This window comes from Oncorhynchus nerka, linkage group LG16 (genome assembly GCF_034236695.1).
Source record: "Oncorhynchus nerka isolate Pitt River linkage group LG16, Oner_Uvic_2.0, whole genome shotgun sequence".
NCBI classification, from domain to species: Eukaryota; Metazoa; Chordata; class Actinopteri; order Salmoniformes; family Salmonidae; genus Oncorhynchus; species Oncorhynchus nerka.
The window spans coordinates 47,746,642-47,772,005 of record NC_088411.1 but is presented as its reverse complement, the minus strand read 5'-3'; the positions used below and the strand labels follow the sequence as shown (position 1 = coordinate 47,772,005).

The 25,364-nt window shown below is 42.9% G+C and overlaps 1 protein-coding gene across 1 annotated transcript in view; it reads right to left on the bottom strand.

Annotated features, from left to right (window-relative positions):
- The window catches only part of LOC115126269 (calpain-1 catalytic subunit-like), a 104,489-nt gene that overhangs the window by 52,085 nt on the left and 27,040 nt on the right, over positions 1-25,364 (bottom strand). The window contains exons 7-10 of the mRNA XM_065002338.1: positions 24,993-25,111; positions 18,502-18,635; positions 18,137-18,305; positions 17,377-17,460 (exon numbers count right to left, since the gene is read on the bottom strand). Of these exons, the coding sequence (XP_064858410.1) occupies positions 17,377-17,460; positions 18,137-18,305; positions 18,502-18,635; positions 24,993-25,111 (506 nt within the window). The remainder of the gene's footprint in view (positions 1-17,376; positions 17,461-18,136; positions 18,306-18,501; positions 18,636-24,992; positions 25,112-25,364) is intronic.

The window sequence follows — 25,364 nt, the reverse complement described above, 5'->3', positions numbered from 1 at the left end:
TAGAGACAGTCTACATACTGACAACACACTAGAGACACAGTCTACCTACTGACAACACACTAGAGACAGTCTACCTACTAACAACACACTAGAGACAGTCTACCTACTGACAACACACTAGAGACACAGTCTACATACTAATAACACACTAGAGACAGTCTACATACTGAAAACACACTAGAGACACAGTCTACCTACTGACAACACACTAGAGACAGTCTACATACTGACAACACACTAGAGACAGTCTACCTACTGACAACACAGTAGAGACAGTCTATATACTGACAACACACTAGAGACACAGTCTATATACTAACAACACACTAGAGACACAGGCTACATACTGACAACACACTAGAGACACAGTCTACCTACTGACAACACACTAGAGACACAGTCTACCTACTGACAACACACTAGAGACAGTCTACCTACTGACAACACACTAGAGACACAGGCTACATACTGACAACACACTAGAGACACAGTCTACATACTAACTACACACTAGTAACAGTCTACATACTGACAACAACAATACACAGAGTCTATATACTAACAACACACTAGAGACACAGTCTACATACTGACAACACACTAGAGACACAGTCTACATACTAACTACACACTAGAGACACAGTCTACCTACTGACAACACACTAGAGACAGTCTATCTACTGACAACACACTAGTAACAGTCTATATACTGACAACACACTAGAGACCCAGTCAATATACTGACAACACACTAGTAACAGTCTACATACTGACAACACACTAGAGACAGTCTACCTACTGACAACACACTAGTAACAGTCTATATACTGACAACACACTAGAGACCCAGTCTATATACTAACAACACACTAGTAACAGTCTATATACTGACAACACACTAGAGACACAGTCTACATACTGACAACACACTAGAGACACAGTCTATATACTAACAACACACTAGAGACACAGTCTACCTACTGACAACACACTAGAGACAGTCTACCTACTGACAACACACTAGAGACACAGTCTATATACTGACAACACACTAGTAACAGTCTACATACTGACAACACACTAGTAACAGTCTACATACTGACAACACACTAGTAACAGTCTACATACTGACAACACACTAGAGACACATTCTACATACTGACAAAACACTAGAGACACAGTCTACCTACTGACAACACACTAGAGACAGTCTACCTACTGACAACACACTAGAGACAGTCTACATACTGACAACACACTAGAGACACAGTCTACATACTGACAACACACTAGTAACAGTCTACACACTGACAACACACTAGAGACACAGTCTACCTATTGACAACACACTAGAGACAGTCTACCTACTAACAACACACCAATGACAGTCTACCTACTGACAACACACTAGAGACACAGTCCACATACTGACAACACACTAGAGACACAGTCTACATACTAATAACACACTAGAGACACAGTCTACATACTGACAACACACTAGAGACACAGTCTACATACTGACAACACACTAGAGACACAGTCTACCTACTGACAACACACTAGAGACAGTCTACCTACTGACAACACACTAGAGACACAGTCTACATACTAATAACACACTAGACCCAGTCTACATACTGACAACACACTAGAGACACAGTCTACATACTGACAACAGCAATACAAACAGTCTACATACTAATAACACACTAGAGACACAGTCTATATACTAACAACACACTAGAGACACCGTCTACCTACTGACAACACACTAGTAACAGTCTACATACTGACAACACACTAGAGACACAGTCTACCTACTGACAACACACTAGAGACACAGTCTACCTACTGACAACACACTAGAGACACAGTCTACATACTAATAACACACTAGAGACAGTCTACATACTGAAAACACACTAGAGACACAGTCTACCTACTGACAACACACTAGAGACAGTCTACATACTGACAACACACTAGAGACAGTCTACCTACTGACAACACAGTAGAGACAGTCTATATACTGACAACACACTAGAGACACAGTCTATATACTAACAACACACTAGAGACACAGGCTACATACTGACAACACACTAGAGACACAGTCTACCTACTGACAACACACTAGAGACACAGTCTACCTACTGACAACACACTAGAGACACAGTCTACCTACTGACAACACACTAGAGACACAGGCTACATACTGACAACACACTAGAGACACAGTCTACATACTAACTACACACTAGTAACAGTCTACATACTGACAACAACAATACACAGAGTCTATATACTAACAACACACTAGAGACACAGTCTACATACTGACAACACACTAGAGACACAGTCTACATACTAACTACACACTAGAGACACAGTCTACCTACTGACAACACACTAGAGACAGTCTATCTACTGACAACACACTAGTAACAGTCTATATACTGACAACACACTAGAGACCCAGTCAATATACTGACAACACACTAGTAACAGTCTACATACTGACAACACACTAGAGACAGTCTACCTACTGACAACACACTAGTAACAGTCTATATACTGACAACACACTAGAGACCCAGTCTATATACTAACAACACACTAGTAACAGTCTATATACTGACAACACACAAGAGACACAGTCTACATACTGACAACACACTAGAGACACAGTCTATATACTAACAACACACTAGAGACACAGTCTACCTACTGACAACACACTAGAGACAGTCTACCTACTGACAACACACTAGAGACACAGTCTATATACTGACAACACACTAGTAACAGTCTACATACTGACAACACACTAGTAACAGTCTACATACTGACAACACACTAGAGACACATTCTACATACTGACAAAACACTAGAGACACAGTCTACCTACTGACAACACACTAGAGACAGTCTACCTACTGACAACACACTAGAGACAGTCTACATACTGACAACACACTAGAGACACAGTCTACATACTGACAACACACTAGTAACAGTCTACACACTGACAACACACTAGAGACACAGTCTACCTATTGACAACACACTAGAGACAGTCTACCTACTAACAACACACCAATGACAGTCTACCTACTGACAACACACTAGAGACACAGTCCACATACTGACAACACACTAGAGACACAGTCTACATACTAATAACACACTAGAGACACAGTCTACATACTGACAACACACTAGAGACACAGTCTACATACTGACAACACACTAGAGACACAGTCTACCTACTGACAACACACTAGAGACAGTCTACCTACTGACAACACACTAGAGACACAGTCTACATACTAATAACACACTAGACCCAGTCTACATACTGACAACACACTAGAGACACAGTCTACATACTGACAACAGCAATACAAACAGTCTACATACTAATAACACACTAGAGACACAGTCTATATACTAACAACACACTAGAGACACAGTCTACCTACTGACAACACACTAGTAACAGTCTACATACTGACAACACACTAGAGACACAGTCTACCTACTGACAACACACTAGAGACACAGTCTACCTACTGACAACACACTAGTAACAGTCTACATACTGACAACACACTAGAGACACAGTCTACCTACTGACAACACACTAGTAACAGACTACATACTGACAACACACTAGAGACACAGTCTACATACTGACAACACACTAGAGACACAGTCTACCTACTGATAACACACTAGAGACACAGTCTACCTACTGATAACACACTAGTAACAGTCTACATACTGACAACACACTAGTAACAGTCTACATACTGACAACACACTAGAGACACAGTCTACACATTGACAACAAACTAGAGACACAGTCAACCTACTGACAACACACTAGAGACAGTCTACCTACTGACAACACACTAGAGACAGTCTACATACTGACAACACACTAGAGACACAGTCTACCTACTGACAACACACTAGAGACAGTCTACCTACTAACAACACACTAGAGACAGTCTACCTACTGACAACACACTAGAGACACAGTCTACATACTAATAACACACTAGAGACAGTCTACATACTGACAACACACTAGAGACACAGTCTACATACTGACAACACACTAGAGACACAGTCTACCTACTGACAACACACTAGTAACAGTCTACATACTGACAACACACTAGAGACACAGTCTACCTACTGACAACACACTAGTAACAGACTACATACTGACAACACACTAGAGACACAGTCTACATACTGACAACACACTAGAGACACAGTCTACCTACTGACAACACACTAGAGACACAGTCTACCTACTGACAACACACTAGAGACACAGGCTACATACTGACAACACACTAGAGACACAGTCTACATACTAACTACACACTAGTAACAGTCTACATACTGACAACAACAATACACAGAGTCTATATACTAACAACACACTAGAGACACAGTCTACATACTGACAACACACTAGAGACACAGTCTACATACTAACTACACACTAGAGACACAGTCTACCTACTGACAACACACTAGAGACAGTCTATCTACTGACAACACACTAGTAACAGTCTATATACTGACAACACACTAGAGACCCAGTCAATATACTGACAACACACTAGTAACAGTCTACATACTGACAACACACTAGAGACAGTCTACCTACTGACAACACACTAGTAACAGTCTATATACTGACAACACACTAGAGACCCAGTCTATATACTAACAACACACTAGTAACAGTCTATATACTGACAACACACAAGAGACACAGTCTACATACTGACAACACACTAGAGACACAGTCTATATACTAACAACACACTAGAGACACAGTCTACCTACTGACAACACACTAGAGACAGTCTACCTACTGACAACACACTAGAGACACAGTCTATATACTGACAACACACTAGTAACAGTCTACATACTGACAACACACTAGTAACAGTCTACATACTGACAACACACTAGTAACAGTCTACATACTGACAACACACTAGAGACACATTCTACATACTGACAACACACTAGAGACACAGTCTACCTACTGACAACACACTAGAGACAGTCTACCTACTGACAACACACTAGAGACAGTCTACATACTGACAACACACTAGAGACACAGTCTACATACTGACAACACACTAGTAACAGTCTACACACTGACAACACACTAGAGACACAGTCTACCTATTGACAACACACTAGAGACAGTCTACTACTACACACAACACACCAATGACAGTCTACATACTGACAACACACTAGAGACACAGTCCACATACTGACAACACACTAGAGACACAGTCTACATACTGACAACACACTAGAGACACAGTCTACATACTGACAACACACTAGAGACACAGTCTACATACTGACAACACACTAGAGACACAGTCTACCTACTGACAACACACTAGAGACAGTCTACCTACTGACAACACACTAGAGACACAGTCTACATACTAATAACACACTAGAGACCCAGTCTACATACTGACAACACACTAGAGACACAGTCTACATACTGACAACACAATACAAACAGTCTACATACTAATACACTAGAACACACATAGAGACACAGTCTACCTACTGACAACACACTAGAGACACAGTCTACCTACTGACAACACACTAGAGACACAGTCTACATACTGACAACACACTAGACAACACACTAGTAACAGTCTACATACTGACAACACACTAGAGACACAGTCTACATATTGACAACACACTAGAGACACAGTCTACCTACTGACAACACACTAGAACAGTCTACCTACTGACAACAGTCTACTGACAACACACTAGAGACACAGTCTACCTACTGACAACACACTAGAGACAGTCTACCTACTGACAACACACTAGAGACAGTCTACATACTGACAACACACTAGAGACACAGTCTACATACTGACAACACACTAGAGACAGTCTACATACTGACAACACACTAGAGACACAGTCTACATACTGACAACACACTAGAGACACAGTCTATACTGACAACACACTAGAGACAGTCTACCTACTGACAACACACTAGAGACAGTCTACCTACTGACAACACACTAGAGACACAGTCTATATACTGACAACACACTAGAGACACAGTCTACATACTGACAACACACTAGTAACAGTCTACATACTGACAACACACTAGAGACACAGTCTACATACTGACAACACACTAGAGACACAGTCTACATACTGACAACACACTAGAGACAGTCTACATACTGACAACACACTAGAGACACGTCTCAGTCTACATACTGACAACACACTAGAGACACAGTGACAACACACTACTAACAGTCTACACACTGACAACACACTAGAGACACAGTCTACCTACTGACAACACACTAGAGACAGTCTACCTACTGACAACACACTAGAGAACAGTCTACCTACTGACAACACACTAGAGAACAGTCTACATACTGACAACACACTAGAGACACAGTCTACATACTGACAACACACTAGAGACACAGTCTACATACTGACAACACACTAGAGACACAGTCTACATACTGACAACACACTAGAGACACAGTCTACCTACTGACAACACACTAGAGACAGTCTACCTACTGACAACACACTAGAGACAGTCTACATACTGACAACACACTAGAGACACAGTCTACATACTGACAACACACTAGAGACACAGTCTACCTACTGACAACACACTAGAACAGTCTAATAATACTGACAACACACTAGAGACACAGTCTACCTACTGACAACACACTAGTAACAGTCTACATACTAACAACACACTAGAGACACAGTCTACAACACTAACAGACAACACACTAGAGACACAGTCTACATACTGACAACACACTAGAGACACAGTCTACCTACTGATAACACACTAGAGACACAGTCTACCTACTGACAACACACTAGTAACAGTCTACATACTGACAACACACTAGTAACAGTCTACATACTGACAACACACTAGTAACAGTCTACATACTGACAACACACTAGAGACACAGTCTACACATTGACAACAAACTAGAGACACAGTCAACCTACTGACAACACACTAGAACAGTCTATATACTGACAACACACTAGAGACAGTCTACCTACTGACAACACAACTACACTAGAGACAGTCTACATACTAACAACACACTAGAGACAGTCTACATACTGACAACACACTAGAGACACAGTCTACATACTGACAACACACTAGAGACACAGTCTACCTACTGACAACACACTAGAGACACAGTCTACATACTGACAACACACTAGAGACACTACTACCTACTGACACTGACAACACACTAGAGACACAGTCTACCTACTGACAACACACTAGAGACAGTCTACCTACTGACAACACACTAGAGACAGTCTACATACTGACAACACACTAGAGACACAGTCTACATACTGACAACACACTAGAGACACAGTCTACCTACTGACAACACACTAGAGACACAGTCTACCTACTGACAACACACTAGAGACAGTACTACAGTCTACATACTAACAACACACTAGAGACAGTCTACATACTGAACAACACACTAGAGACACAGTCATACTAATAATACACTACTGACAACACACTAGAGACAGTCTACATACTGACAACACACTAGAGACAGTCTACCTACTGACAACACACTAGAACAGTCTACATACTGACAACACACTAGAGACACAGTCTACCTACTGACAACACACTAGTAACAGTCTACATACTGACAACACACTAGAGACACAGTCTACCTACTGACAACACACTAGTAACAGTCTACATACTGACAACACACTAGAGACAGTCTAGTAACAGTCTACATACTGACAACACACTAGAGACACAGTCTACCTACTGACACACTAGAGACAGTCTACCTACTGACAACACACTAGAACAGTCTACATACTGACAACACACTAGAGACACAGTCTACCTACTGACAACACACTAGAGACACAGTCTACATACTGACAACACACTAGAGACACAGTCTACATACTACTGACAACACACTAGAGACACAGTCTACCTACTGACAACACACTAGAGACACAGTCTACCTACTGACAACACACTAGAGACACAGTCTACCTACTGACAACACACTAGAGACACAGTCTACCTACTGACAACACACTAGAGACAGTCTACAACATACAGACAACACACTAGAGACAGTCTACATACTGACAACACACTAGAGACACAGTCTACTAATAACACATACTGACAACACACTAGAGACCCAGTCTATATACTGACAACACACTAGTAACAGTCTATATACTGACAACACACTAGAGACACAGTCTACATACTGACAACACACTAGAGACACAGTCTACCTACTGACAACACACTAGTAACAGTCTATATACTGACAACACACTAGTAACAGTCTCCCTACTGACAACACACTAGTAACAGTCTACATACTGACAACACACTAGTAACAGTCTACATACTGACAACACACTAGAGACACAGTCTACACACTGACGACAAACTAGAGACACAGTCTACCTACTGACAACACACTAGAGACAGTCTACCTACTGACAACACACTAGAGACAGTCTACATACTGACAACACACTAGAGACACAGTCTACCTACTGACAACACACTAGAGACAGTCTACCTACTGACAACACACTAGAGACAGTCTACATACTGACAACACACTAGAGACACAGTCTACCTACTGACAACACACTAGACAGTCTACCTACTAACAACACACTAGTAACAGTCTACACACTGACAACACACTAGAGACACAGTCTACCTATTGACAACACACTAGAGACACAGTCTATATACTAACAACACACTAGAGACACAGTCTACCTACTGACAACACACTAGTAACAGTCTACATACTGACAACACACTAGAGACCCAGTCTATATACTGACAACACACTAGTAACAGTCTATATACTGACAACACACTAGAGACACAGTCTACATACTGACAACACACTAGAGACACAGTCTACCTACTGACAACACACTAGTAACAGTCTATATACTGACAACACACTAGTAACAGTCTCCCTACTGACAACACACTAGTAACAGTCTACATACTGACAACACACTAGTAACAGTCTACCTACTGACAACACACTAGAGACACAGTCTACCTACTGACAACACAGTAGAGACACAGTCGACCTACTGACAACACACTAGAGACACAGTCTACATACTGACAACACACTAGAGACAGTCTACATACTGACGACACACTAGAGACACAGTCTACATACTAATAACACACTAGAGACAGTCTATATACTGACAACACACTAGAGACCCAGTCTATATACTGACAACACACTAGTAACAGTCTATATACTGACAACACACTAGAGACACAGTCTACCTACTGACAACACACTAGAGACAGTCTACCTACTGACAACACACTAGAGACAGTCTACATACTGACAACACACTAGTAACAGTCTACCTACTGACAACACACTAGAGAGTAACAGTCTACATACTGACAACACACTAGAACAGTCTACTACTGACAACACACTAGAGACAGTCTACATACTGACAACAACACTAGAGACACAGTCTACATACTGACAACACACTAGAGACAGTCTACCTACTGACAACACACTAGAGACAGTCTACATACTGACAACACAGTCTACCTACTGACAACACACTAGAGACAGTCTACCTACTGACAACACACTAGAGACAGTCTACATACTGACAACACACTAGAGACAGTCTATATACATACTGACAACACACTAGAGACACAGTCTACATACTAACAACACACTAGTAACAGTCTACACACTGACAACACACTAGAGACACAGTCTACCTATTGACAACACACTAGAGACACAGTCTATATACTAACAACACACTAGAGACACAGTCTACATACTAATAACACACTAGAGACAGTCTATATACTGACAACACACTAGAGACCCAGTCTATATACTGACAACACACTAGTAACAGTCTATATACTGACAACACACTAGAGACACAGTCTACATACTGACAACACACTAGAGACACAGTCTACCTACTGACAACACACTAGTAACAGTCTATATACTGACAACACACTAGTAACAGTCTCCCTACTGACAACACACTAGTAACAGTCTACATACTGACAACACACTAGTAACAGTCTACATACTGACAACACACTAGAGACACAGTCTACACACTGACAACAAACTAGAGACACAGTCTACCTACTGACAACACACTAGAGACAGTCTACCTACTGACAACACACTAGAGACAGTCTACATACTGACAACACACTAGAGACACAGTCTACCTACTGACAACACACTAGAGACAGTCTACCTACTGACAACACACTAGAGACAGTCTACATACTGACAACACACTAGAGACACAGTCTACCTACTGACAACACACTAGAGACAGTCTACCTACTAACAACACACTAGTAACAGTCTACATACTGACAACACACTAGAGACACAGTCTACCTATTGACAACACACTAGAGACAGTCTACCTACTAACAACACACCAATGACAGTCTACCTACTGACAACACACTAGAGACACAGTCCACATACTGACAACACACTAGAGACACAGTCTACATACTAATAACACACTGGAGACAGTCTACATACTGACAACACACTAGAGACACAGTCTACCTACTGACAACACACTAGAGACAGTCTACCTACTGACAACACACTAGAGACACAGTCTACATACTAATAACTAGAGACCCAGTCTACATACTGACAACACACTAGAGACACAGTCTACATACTGACAACACAATACAAACAGAGACACACTGACAACACACTAGAGACACAGTCTACCTACTGACAACACACTAGAGACACAGTAGTAACAGTCTACATACTGACAACACACTAGAGACACAGTCTACCTACTGACAACACACTAGAACAGTCTACATACTGACAACACACTAGAGACACAGTCTACATACTGACAACACACTAGAGACACAGTCTACTAGAGACAGTCTACCTACTGACAACACACTAGAACAGTCTACATACTGACACTGACACACTAGAGACACAGTCTATATACTGACAACACACTAGAGACACAGTCTACATACTAGAGACAACACACTAGAGACACAGTCTACATACTGACAACACACTAGAGACACAGTCTACATACTGATAACCTACACACACAGAGACACAGTCTACCTACTGACTGAACAACACACTAGAGACACAGTACTGACAACACACTAGAGACAGTCTACATACTGACAACACACTAGAGACAGTCTACTGACAACACAGTAGAGACACAGTCTATATACTGACAACACACTACTGAGTAACAGTCTACATACTGACAACACACTAGAGACACAGTCTACCTACTGTAGTCTATATACTGACAGTCTACATACTGACAACACACTAGTAACAGTCTACATACTGACAACACACTAGTAACAGTCTACATACTGACAACACACACTAGAGACACAGTCTACACACTGACAACACACTAGAGACACAGTCTACCTACTGACAACACACTAGAGACAGTCTACCTACTGACAACACACTAGAGACAGTCTACATACTGACAACACACTAGAGAAACAGTCTACCTACTGACAACACACTAGAGACAGTCTACCTACTGACAACACACTAGAGACAGTCTACATACTGACAACACACTAGAGACACAGTCTACCTACTGACAACACACTAGAGACAGTCTACCTACTAACAACACACTAGTAACAGTCTACACACTGACAACACACTAGAGACACAGTCTACCTATTGACAACACACAGAGACAGTCTAGAGACAGTCTACCTACTAACAACACACCAATGACAGTCTACCTACTGACAACACACTAGAGACACAGTCCACATACTGACAACACACTAGAGACACAGTCTACATACTAATAACACACTGGAGACAGTCTACATACTGACAACACACTAGAGACACAGTCTACCTACTGACAACACACTAGAGACAGTCTACCTACTGACAACACACTAGAGACACAGTCTACATACTAATAACACACTAGACCCAGTCTACATACTGACAACACACTAGAGACACAGTCTACATACTGACAACAGCAATACAAACAGTCTACATACTAATAACACACTAGAGACACAGTCTATATACTAACAACACACTAGAGACACAGTCTACCTACTGACAACACACTAGTAACAGTCTACATACTGACAACACACTAGAGACACAGTCTACCTACTGACAACACACTAGAGACACGGTCTACCTACTGACAACACACTAGTAACAGTCTACATACTGACAACACACTAGAGACACAGTCTACCTATTGACAACACACTAGTAACAGACTACATACTGACAACACACTAGAGACACAGTCTACATACTGACAACACACTAGAGACACAGTCTACCTACTGATAACACACTAGAGACACAGTCTACCTACTGACAACACACTAGAGACACAGTCTACCTACTGACAACACAGTAGAGACACAGTCTACATACTGACAACACACTAGAGACACAGTCTACCTACTGACAACACACTAGAGACAGTCTACCTACTGACAACACACTAGAGACAGTCTACATACTGACAACACACTAGAGACACAGTCTACATACTGACAACACACTAGTAACAGTCTACATACTGACAACACACTAGAGACACAGTCTACATACTAATAACACACTAGAGACAGTCTACACACTGACAACACACTAGAGACACAGTCTACCTACTGACAACACACTAGAGACAGTCTACCTACTGACAACACACTAGAGACACAGTCTACATACTAATAACACACTAGACCCAGTCTACATACTGACAACACACTAGAGACACAGTCTATATACTGACAACACACTAGTAACAGTTTACATACTGACAACACACTAGTAACAGTCTACATACTGACAACACACTAGAGACACAGTCTACATACTGACAACACACTAGAGACACAGTCTACATACTCACAACACACTAGAGACACAGTCTACCTACTGACAACACACTAGAGACAGTCTACCTACTGACAACACACTAGAGACAGTCTACATACTGACAACACACTAGAGACGCAGTCTACATACTGACAACACACTAGTAACAGTCTACATACTGACAACACACTAGAGACACAGTCTACCTACTGACAACACACTAGAGACAGTCTACCTACTAACAACACACTAGAGACAGTCTACCTACTGACAACACACTAGAGACACAGTCTACATACTGACAACACACTAGAGACACAGTCTACCTACTGACAACACACTAGTAACAGTCTACATACTGACAACACACTAGTAACAGTCTATATACTAACAACACACTAGAGACCCAGTCTATATACTGACAACACACTAGTAACAGTCTACATACTGACAACACACTAGAGACAGTCTACCTACTGACAACACACTAGTAACAGTCTATATACTGACAACACACTAGAGACACAGTCTACCTACTGACAACACACTAGAGACAGTCTACCTACTGACAACACACTAGAGACACAGTCTATATACTGACAACACACTAGTAACAGTCTACATACTGACAACACACTAGTAACAGTCTACATACTGACAACACACTAGAGACACAGTCTACATACTGACAACACACTAGAGACACAGTCTACCTACTGACAACACACTAGAGACAGTCTACATACTGACAACACACTAGAGACACAGTCTACATACTGACAACACACTAGTAACAGTCTACATACTGACAACACACTAGAGACACAGTCTACATACTAATAACACACTAGAGACAGTCTACATACTGACAACACACTAGAGACACAGTCTACCTACTGACAACACACTAGAGACAGTCTACCTACTGACAACACACTAGAGACACAGTCTACATACTAATAACACACTAGACCCAGTCTACATACTGACAACACACTAGAGACACAGTCTACATACTGACAACAGCAATACAAACAGTCTACATACTGACAACACACTAGAGACACAGTCTATATACTGACAACACACTAGAGACACAGTCTACATACTGACAACACACTAGAGACAGTCTACCTACTGACAACACACTAGAGACACAGTCTACATACTGACAACACACTAGAGACACAGTCTACATACTGACAACACACTAGTAACAGTCTACATACTGACAACACACTAGTAACAGTCTATATACTAATAACACACTAGAGACAGTCTACATACTGACAACACACTAGTAACAGTCTACATACTGACAACACACTAGAGACACAGTCTACATACTAATAACACACTAGAGACAGTCTACATACTGACAACACACTAGAGACACAGTCTACCTACTGACAACACACTAGAGACAGTCTACCTACTGACAACACACTAGAGACACAGTCTACATACTAATAACACACTAGACCCAGTCTACATACTGACAACAGCAATACAAACAGTCTACATACTGACAACACACTAGAGACACAGTCTATATACTAACAACACACTAGAGACAGTCTACCTACTGACAACACACTAGTAACAGTCTACATACTGACAACACACTAGTAACAGTCTATATACTAACAACACACTAGAGACACAGTCTACATACTGACAACACACTAGAGACACAGTCTACCTACTGATAACACACTAGAGACACAGTCTACCTACTGACAACACACTAGAGACACAGTCTACCTACTGACAACACAGTAGAGACACAGTCTACCTACTGACAACACACTAGAGACACAGTCTATATACTAATAACACACTAGAGACACAGTCTATACACTGACAACACACTAGAGACACAGTCTACCTACTGACAACACACTAGTAACAGTCTATATACTGACAACACACTAGAGACACAGTCTACCTACTGACAACACAGTAGAGACACAGTCTATATACCTACAACACACTAGAGACCCAGTCTATATACTGACAACACACTAGAGACACAGTCTACCTACTGACAACACACTAGAGACCCAGTCTACCTACTGACAACACACTAGAGACACAGTCTACATACTGACAACACACTAGAGACACAGTCTACCTACTGACAACACACTAGTAACAGTCTACATACTGACAACACACTAGAGACAGTCTACCTACTGACAACACACTAGTAACAGTCTACATACTGACAACACACTAGAGACAGTCTACCTACTGACAACACACTTGAGACACAGTCTACCTACTGACAACACACTAGAGACAGTCTACCTACTAACAACACACTAGAGACAGTCTACCTACTGACAACACACTAGAGACACAGTCTACATACTGACAACACACTAGAGACACAGTCTACCTACTGACAACACACTAGTAACAGTCTACATACTGACAACACACTAGTAACAGTCTATATACTGACAACACACTAGAGACCCAGTCTATATACTGACAACACACTAGTAACAGTCTACATACTAACAACACACTAGAGACAGTCTACCTACTGACAACACACTAGTAACAGTCTATATACTGACAACACACTAGAGACACAGTCTACCTACTGACAACACACTAGAGACAGTCTACCTACTGACAACACACTAGAGACACAGTCTATATACTGACAACACACTAGTAACAGTCTACATACTGACAACACACTAGTAACAGTCTACATACTGACAACACACTAGAGACACAGTCTACATACTGACAACACACTAGAGACACAGTCTACCTACTGACAACACACTAGAGACAGTCTACCTACTGACAACACACTAGAGACAGTCTACATACTGACAACACACTAGTAACAGTCTACATACTGACAACACACTAGTAACAGTCTACATACTGACAACACACTAGAGACACAGTCTACATACTAATAACACACTAGAGACAGTCTACATACTGACAACACACTAGAGACACAGTCTACCTACTGACAACACACTAGAGACAGTCTACCTACTGACAACACACTAGAGACACAGTCTATATACTAACAACACACTAGAGACACAGTCTACCTACTGACAACACACTAGAGACCCAGTCTATATACTAACAACACACTAGAGACACAGTCTACCTACTGACAACACACTAGAGACACAGTCTATATACTAACAACACACTAGAGACACAGTCTACATACTGACAACACACTAGAGACACAGTCTATATACTAATAACACACTAGAGACACAGTCTACCTACTGACAACACACTAGAGACACAGTCTATATACTAATAACACACTAGAGACACAGTCTACCTACTGACAACACACTAGAGACACAGTCTATATACTAATAACACACTAGAGACACAGTCTATATACTGACAACACACTAGAGACACAGTCTACCTACTGACAACACACTAGTAACAGTCTATATACTGACAACACACTAGAGACACAGTCTACCTACTGACAACACACTAGAGACACAGTCTATATACTAATAACACACTAGAGACACAGTCTACCTACTGACAACACACTAGAGACACAGTCTACCTACTGACAACACACTAGTAACAGTCTATATACTGACAACACACTAGAGACACAGTCTACCTACTGACAACACAGTAGAGACACAGTCTATATACCTACAACACACTAGAGACCCAGTCTATATACTGACAACACACTAGAGACACAGTCTACCTACTGACAACACACTAGAGACCCAGTCTACCTACTGACAACACACTAGAGACACAGTCTACATACTGACAACACACTAGAGACACAGTCTACCTACTGACAACACACTAGTAACAGTCTACATACTGACAACACACTAGAGACAGTCTACCTACTGACAACACACTAGTAACAGTCTACATACTGACAACACACTAGAGACAGTCTATATACTGACAACACACTAGAGACACAGTCTACCTACTGACAACACACTAGAGACAGTCTATATACTGACAACACACTAGTAGCAGTCTATATACTAACAACACACTGGAGACACAGTCTACATACTGACAACACACTAGAGACAGTCTACCTACTGACAACACACTAGAGACACAGTCTACCTACTAACTACACAGTAGAGACACAGTCTATATACTGACAACACACTAGAGACACAGTCTATATACCAACAACACACTAGAGACACAGTCTACCTACTAACTACACAGTAGAGACAGGTAAGACCCAGGGTTCCTGGTCAGGTATTACCTGCTTCAGGCCGGTGACTGAGTAAGCATGTCCTTTCACCAGCTTCTTGAACGTGACTGACTCCATGTCAAAGGCACTGGTGATCTGTAGTCACAAGATGTCATTAGAAGAATACAAGATCCATGATGCATCTGAATCAGTGTTATCTTATTTGGATGAATTGACTATTTTATGCTATTGTGGTGGAGCTGATTAGGAACCACACTCTTGCAATGAGATATTTCCCCCTTGGTCTACAATGGTTAAGATGTTAAATCCGATCAGTTACACTATGTCATGCAAGTTCACGATGATGTTCTGGTATGACTATTTCAAGTTCACGATGATGTTGTTTCAAATCAAATGTATTTATAAAGCCCTTCGTACATCAGCTGGTATCTTCAAAGTGCTGTACAGAAACCCAGCCTAAAACCCCAAACAGCAAGCAATACAGGTGTAGAAGCACGGTGGCTAGGAAAAACTCCCTAGAAAAGGACAAAACTTAGGAAGAAACCTAGAGAGGAACCAAGCTATGAGGGGTGGCCAGTCCTCTTCTGGCTGTGCCGGGTAGAGAGGAACCAGGCTATGAGGGGTGGCCAGTCCTCTTCTGGCTGTGCCGGGTAGAGAGGAACCAGGCTATGAGGGGTGGCCAGTCCTGTGCCGGGTGGAGATTATAACAGAACATGGCCAATATTTTTTAAATGTAAGAACATCAAACTAACTGTCCCCTGGCTGTTTTCCAGGACCGCAGTACCAGGAGGACCGGGGAAGGGGGACTCACGTCGATGGAGCAGCCCAGCAATGAGCCTCTGTCCAGGGCTTTGCTGATGATCCTGTACAGGTCCCGTGGAGCCTTCCGGAGATCGTACATCTCAGAGACACCACCGGTGAAGTCCTCAAAACCTTCTGTGGTGCTGCCTCCAGACAGAGCCTCGTAGGAACCATTCAGCCTGACGGGAGAGACACAGAGATACACAGTCACGTATCAGGTCAGCATTATCAACTAGTAGCATATTTCAGACAAGGATAAACTCTATATGACAGAGTGTTTACACTACTTGTACATGGGCCCTGGTTAAAAGTAGTGCACTTCGTAGAGAACAGAGCGCCGATTGGGACGCAACCCAAGGGCCTTTGTTGACATACTTGGAGTAGGCCTTCTCCAGCAGGGCGCTCCAGAACTCATTGCCCTCGGCCGAGTGGACGAACATGAGCTCTCCATTCTTCGTTGGCAGCCGGTCATCAATCACCACGTCCACCCACTCACCAAACTGCCAGAACTGAAGACAGAGAGACAGAGTGTTTTTTTCTTTCTTATAGCAACTTCAGCTGGATAGCAAAACACTGAACACAGCTGTCTCCTGAAACCTGGGGTAGGTCTCAATTTAAAAAAATGGTGACTTCCTTAAAAAGCTACCTCAAAGGGCAGCGTTCTTGTGGATTGAAGCTGACCTGCCTATACTGATAGATAGACCTAGTGCACGGTTCTGTCTGGTGGCTGACCTGCCTATACTGATAGATAGACCTAGTGCACAGTTCTGACGGTCTGTCTGGTGGCTGACCTGCCTATACTGATAGATAGACCTAGTGCATGGTTCTGTCTGGTGGCTGACCTGCCTATACTGATAGATAGACCTAGTGCACGGTTCTGTCTGTCTGTCTGGTTGCTGACCTGCCTATACTGATAGATAGACCTAGTGCACGGTTCTGACTGTCTGGTGGCTGACCTGCCTATACTTATAGATAGACCTAGTGCACGGTTCTGTCTGTCTGTCTGGTTGCTGACCTGCCTATACTGATAGATAGACCTAGTGCACAGTTCTGACTGTCTGTCTGGTGGCTGACCTGCCTATACTGATAGATAGACCTAGTGCACAGTTCTGACTGTCTGTCTGGTGGCTGACCTGCCTATACTGATAGATAGACCTAGTGCATGGTTCTGTCTGGTGGCTGACCTGCCTATACTGATAGATAGACCTAGTGCACGGTTCTGACTGTCTGGTGGCTGACCTGCCTATACTTATAGATAGACCTAGTGCACGGTTCTGTCTGTCTGTCTGGTTGCTGACCTGCCTATACTGATAGATAGACCTAGTGCACGATTCTGTCTGTCTGGTGGCTGAGCTGCCTATACTGATAGAGCTGCACGGTTCCTATACTGATAGAGATACTGATAGATAGACCTAGTGCACAGTTCTGACTGTCTGTCTGGTGGCTGACCTGCCTATACTGATAGATAGACCTAGTGCATGGTTCTGTCTGGTGGCTGACCTGCCTATACTGATAGATAGACCTAGTGCACGGTTCTGTCTGGTGGCTGACCTGCCTATACTGATAGATAGACCTAGTGCATGGTTCTGTCTGGTGGCTGACCTGCCTATACTGATAGATAGACCTAGTGCATGGTTCTGTCTGGTGGCTGACCTGCCTATACTGATAGATAGACCTAGTGCACAGTTCTGACTGTCTGTCTGGTGGCTGACCTGCCTATACTGATAGATAGACCTAGTGCATGGTTCTGTCTGGTGGCTGACCTGCCTATACTGATAGATAGACCTAGTGCACGGTTCTGACTGTCTGGTGGCTGACCTGCCTATACTTATAGATAGACCTAGTGCACGGTTCTGTCTGTCTGTCTGGTGGCTGACCTGCCTATACTGATAGATAGACCTAGTGCACGTTCTGACTGTCTGTCTGGTGGCTGACCTGCCTATACTGATAGATAGACCTAGTGCACAGTTCTGACTGTCTGTCTGGTGGCTGACCTGCCTATACTGATAGATAGACCTAGTGCATGGTTCTGTCTGTCTGGTGGCTGACCTGCCTATACTTATAGATAGACCTAGTGCACGGTTCTGTCTGGTGGCTGACCTGCCTATACTGATAGATAGACCTAGTGCATGGTTCTGTCTGGTGGCTGACCTGCCTATACTGATAGATAGACCTAGTGCATGGTTCTGTCTGGTGGCTGACCTGCCTATACTGATAGATAGACCTAGTGCACGGTTCTGACTGTCTGGTGGCTGACCTGCCTATACTTATAGATAGACCTAGTGCACGGTTCTGACTGTCTGTCTGGTGGCTGACCTGCCTATACTGATAGATAGACCTAGTGCATGGTTCTGTCTGTCTGGTGGCTGACCTGCCTATACTGATAGATAGACCTAGTGCATGGTTCTGTCTGTCTGGTGGCTGACCTGCCTATACTGATAGATAGACCTAGTGCACGGTTCTGACTGTCTGTCTGGTGGCTGACCTGCCTATACTGATAGATAGACCTAGTGCACGGTTCTGTCTGGTGGCTGACCGGTTCTCTGTCTGGTGGCTGACCTGCCTATACTGATAGATAGACCTAGTGCATGGTTCTGTCTGGTGGCTGACCTGCCTATACTGATAGATAGACCTAGTGCACGGTTCTGACTGTCTGGTGGCTGACCTGCCTATACTTATAGATAGACCTAGTGCACGGTTCTGACTGTCTGTCTGGTGGCTGACCTGCCTATACTTATAGATAGACCTAGTGCACGGTTCTGTCTGGTGGCTGACCTGCCTATACTGATAGATAGACCTAGTGCATGGTTCTGTCTGTCTGTCTGGTGGCTGACCTGCCTATACTGATAGATAGACCTAGTGCACGGTTCTGTCTGGTGGCTGACCTGCCTATACTGATAGATAGACCTAGTGCACGGTTCTGTCTGTCTGTCTGGTTGCTGACCTGCCTATACTGATAGATAGACCTAGTGCACGATTCTGTCTGTCTGGTGGCTGAGCTGCCTATACTGATAGATAGACCTAGTGCACGATTCTGTCTGTCTGGTGGCTGACCTGCCTATACTTATAGATAGACCTAGTGCACGGTTCTGACTGTCTGTCTGGTGGCTGACCTGCCTATACTGATAGATAGACCTAGTGCACGGTTCTGACTGACTGTCTGGTGGCTGACCTGCCTATACTGATAGATAGACCTAGTGCATGGTTCTGTCTGGTGGCTGACCTGCCTATACTGATAGATAGACCTAGTGCACGGTTCTGTCTGTCTGTCTGGTGGCTGACCTGCCTATACTGATAGATAGACCTAGTGCACGGTTCTGTCTGTCTGGTTGCTGACCTGCCTATACTGATAGATAGACTTAGTGCACGGTTCTGTCTGTCTGTCTGGTGGCTGACCTGCCTATACTGATAGATAGACCTAGTGCATGGTTCTGTCTGTCTGGTGGCTGACCTGCCTATACTGATAGATAGACCTAGTGCATGGTTCTGTCTGGTGGCTGACCTGCCTATACTGATAGACCTAGTGCACGGTTCTGACTGTCTGTCTAGTTGCTGAATTGTCATACAGGCAGGCAGCAGGCAAGCAGCTCAAGATGATTTGTCTGATCGTCTAGTGATGGACCTTAGTCCCACTTCAGCAGCGGCATTCCTTTACAAACTAGTAAATGCCAGAGGCATTTTGTGTGAGAAGGGTTTGTGTGGGCATTTAGAAAGCGGTAGTGTACCCTTAAAGCCAACTTATGCTTGATCCGAGGCGCTGTACTGCATCGCTCCTCCCAAATTGTGTAAGAATGCGGAAGGCTCCGTATACAATAGCTCCGCATTGACATGATTGGCTGACGGTAGGTGAGGGGGCGGGAGGTCGTGTATAAACACAAACTCACTTCCTTGACAACAGCACTGCGTTGCTCCGCGGAGTGAAAGAGGTATGAATGGCCTGCCTTCTTCAGAGGCAGTATCACCGTAAATACTGCACAGCCAACGCAGAAGTCGGAATTGACCAAGTAGCACTCTTTACAGACAAACAAACATGCTGTTTTCCGAAATGCTTTCAAGAGAATATGACTGCAGTACATATAACGTCATTGCCCGGGACTAAACGTTAAGCAAAATGGTCAATTTGTCACAACTACATGGAGATTGCGACTGTGTTTAACATGGGGTTGGATGTTTCGTCACATTAAATAACTTTCTACTCGTTGCAACCTCATTGGGCGCTGATGAAGATTTGGTCTGAAGTGCATTGCTGTGGCTTGGAAACACGATGACATTTCTAAAGAAGACAAATAATTAGTATGATTTTAGATAGCTAACGTTAAGCATTGCTAGCTATTTTGACGAATTTTGCTAGCAAATGACAACATTGCCATTAGTCTAAAGCAAATTTGACGAAATGATAATGATTACAAAGCTGTTTCCTACTAAATATTATCAATGTCATTGTATTTCCAACAATGACATGGCTCGACCGAATAGCGGAGGGCGCGTTGAGAACGTTCATTACAATGACGTGACTGAATAGCGGAGGAGAACGTTCATAACAATGGCATGAGAACGAATTCGAGAATTACAATGACGTGACTGAATAGCGGATGGCGCGTTGAGAACGTTCATTACAATGACGTGACTGAATAGCGGAGGGCGCGTTGAGAACGTTCATTACAATGACGTGACTGAATAGCGGATGGCGCGTTGAGAACGTTCATTACAATGACGTGACTGAATAGCGGAGGGCGCGTTGAGAACGTTCATTACAATGACGTGACTGAATAGCGGAGGGCGCGTTGAGAACGTTCATTACAATGACGTGACTGAATGGCTGGACTGAATGGCGGAGAACGCGTTCATTACAATGACGTGACTGAATGGCGGAGGGCGCGTTGAGAACGTTCATTACAATGACGTGACTGAATAGCGGATGGCGTGTTGAGAACGTTCATTACAATGACGTGACTGAATAGCGGAGGGCGCGTTGAGAACGTTCATTACAATGGCATGACGCGACTGAATAGCGGAGGTGTAACCTATGAATATAGTCACTGAATAAGTGTTTCCCTTCAAAGTCTATTGATTATCCCTGTTCAACTCTGTAGTCTGGTCTCCTTCATCACCTGAAGTTACCAGACCCGGTCTGCTAGGTGGTTGCTATGTTACCATACCCGGTCTGCTAGGTGGTTGCTATGTTACCATACCCAGTCTGCTTGGTGGTTGCTACTTAAAGTCCCCAGGACATTTACAGTATTAGGCAAGACTGCCTTCCCGTCTTGTGCACTAAACTCATGGAATAGTCTAGAATCCATGCTTCATCTAGATGTGTTAGTACTACTGAATGGAATAGTCTAGAATCCATGCTTCATCTAGATGTGTTAGTGCTACTGAATGGAATAGTCTAGAATCCATGCTTCATCCAGATGTGTTAGTGCTACTGAATGGAATAGTCTAGAATCCATGCTTCATCTAGATGTGTTAGTGCTACTGAATGGAATAGTCTAGAATGCATGCTTCATCTAGATGTGTTAGTGCTACTGAATGGAATAGTCTAGAATCCATGCTTCATCTAGACATGTTAGTGCTACTGAATCCCTGCTTCATCTAGATGTGTTAGTGCTACTGAATGGAATAGTCTAGAATCCATGCTTCATCTAGATGTGTTAGTGCTACTGAATGGAATAGTCTACAATCCATGTTAGTGCTACACACTAGATGTGTTAGTGCTACTGAATGGAATAGTCTAGAATGCATGCTTCATCTAGATGTGTTAGTGCTACTGAATGGAATAGTCTAGAATCCATGCTTCATCTAGACGTGTTAGTGCTACTGAATGAATAGTCTGAATCCCATGCTTCATCTAGATGTGTTAGTGCTACTGAATGGAATAGTCTAGAATCCATGCTTCATCTAGATGTGTTAGTGCTACTGAATGGAATAGTCTAGAATCCATGCTTCATCTAGATGTGTTAGTGCTACTGAATGGAATAGTCTAGAATCCATGCTTCATCTAGATGTGTTAGTGCTACTGAATGGAATAGTCTAGAATCCATGCTTCATCTAGATGTGTTAGTGCTACTGAATGGAATAGTCTAGAATCCATGCTTCATCTAGATGTGTTAGTGCTACTGAATGGAATAGTCTAGAATCCATGCTTCATCTAGATGTGTTAGTGCTACTGAATGGAATAGTCTAGAATCCATGCTTCATCTAGATGTGTTAGTGCTACTGAATGGAATAGTCTAGAATCCATGCTTCATCTAGATGTGTTAGTGCTACTGAATGGAATAGTCTAGAATCCATGCTTCATCTAGATGTGTTAGTGCTACTGAATTCATTTGTTGTTGTAGTCTGGATCATGTTGTATTGTATTGATGGTTGTATGTTTTAATGATGTGATGTATTGATGGTTGTGTGTTTTAATGATGTGATGTATTGATTGTTGTGTGTTTTAATGATGTATTGATTGTTGTGTTTTAATGATGTATTGATTGTTGTGTGTTTTAATGATGTGATATATTGATTGTTGTGTGTTTTAATGATGTATTGATTGTTGTGTGTTTTAATGATGTATTGATTGTTGCTGCCTTCTAATGGTATTGATTGTTGTGGTTTTAATCCCTGATGTAAAAAGAGACTCTGTGTCTCAATGGGATTGTTGTGTGTTTTAATGATGTATTGATTTTTCCTTGTTGAAAAAAATAAAAAAATTAAACGGACTCAAAGAAGGTCCATTATGGGTCGATCATTTCAGCAAACAAGGGAATAATAAAGGGTTATTGAATGTAATGTAACTGTCTTGCCTAAAGGATGCTATAACCCTGCAGGTGTGTGTGTAACCTGACAGGAGGGAGATGTGTGTGTGTGTGTAGTCGTACCTGAAAGTGGAAGATCCCAGCATAGTCCTCTTGGAAGGACTGACCATGAGGGACCACTCGGTGGAGCAGCCTCTCATTAAGGGTTAGAGAAGCTATGGCTGCTAGGAGCCAGCAATCACCTGATGGGGGAGGGAGGAGGGAGAGAGCAGGGAGGGTGGGGGAGGGAGGAGGGAGAGAGCAGGGAGGGTGGGGGGAGGGAGAGAGCAGGGAGGGTGGGGGGAGAGAGCAGGGAGGGTGGGGAGAGAGCAGGGAGGGTGGGGGAGGGAGCAGGGAGAGAGCAGGGAGGGTGGGAGGAGGGAGAGAGCAGGGAGGGTGGGGAGAGAGCAGGGAGGGTGGGGGAGGGAGGAGGGAGGGTGGGGGAGAGAGCAGGGA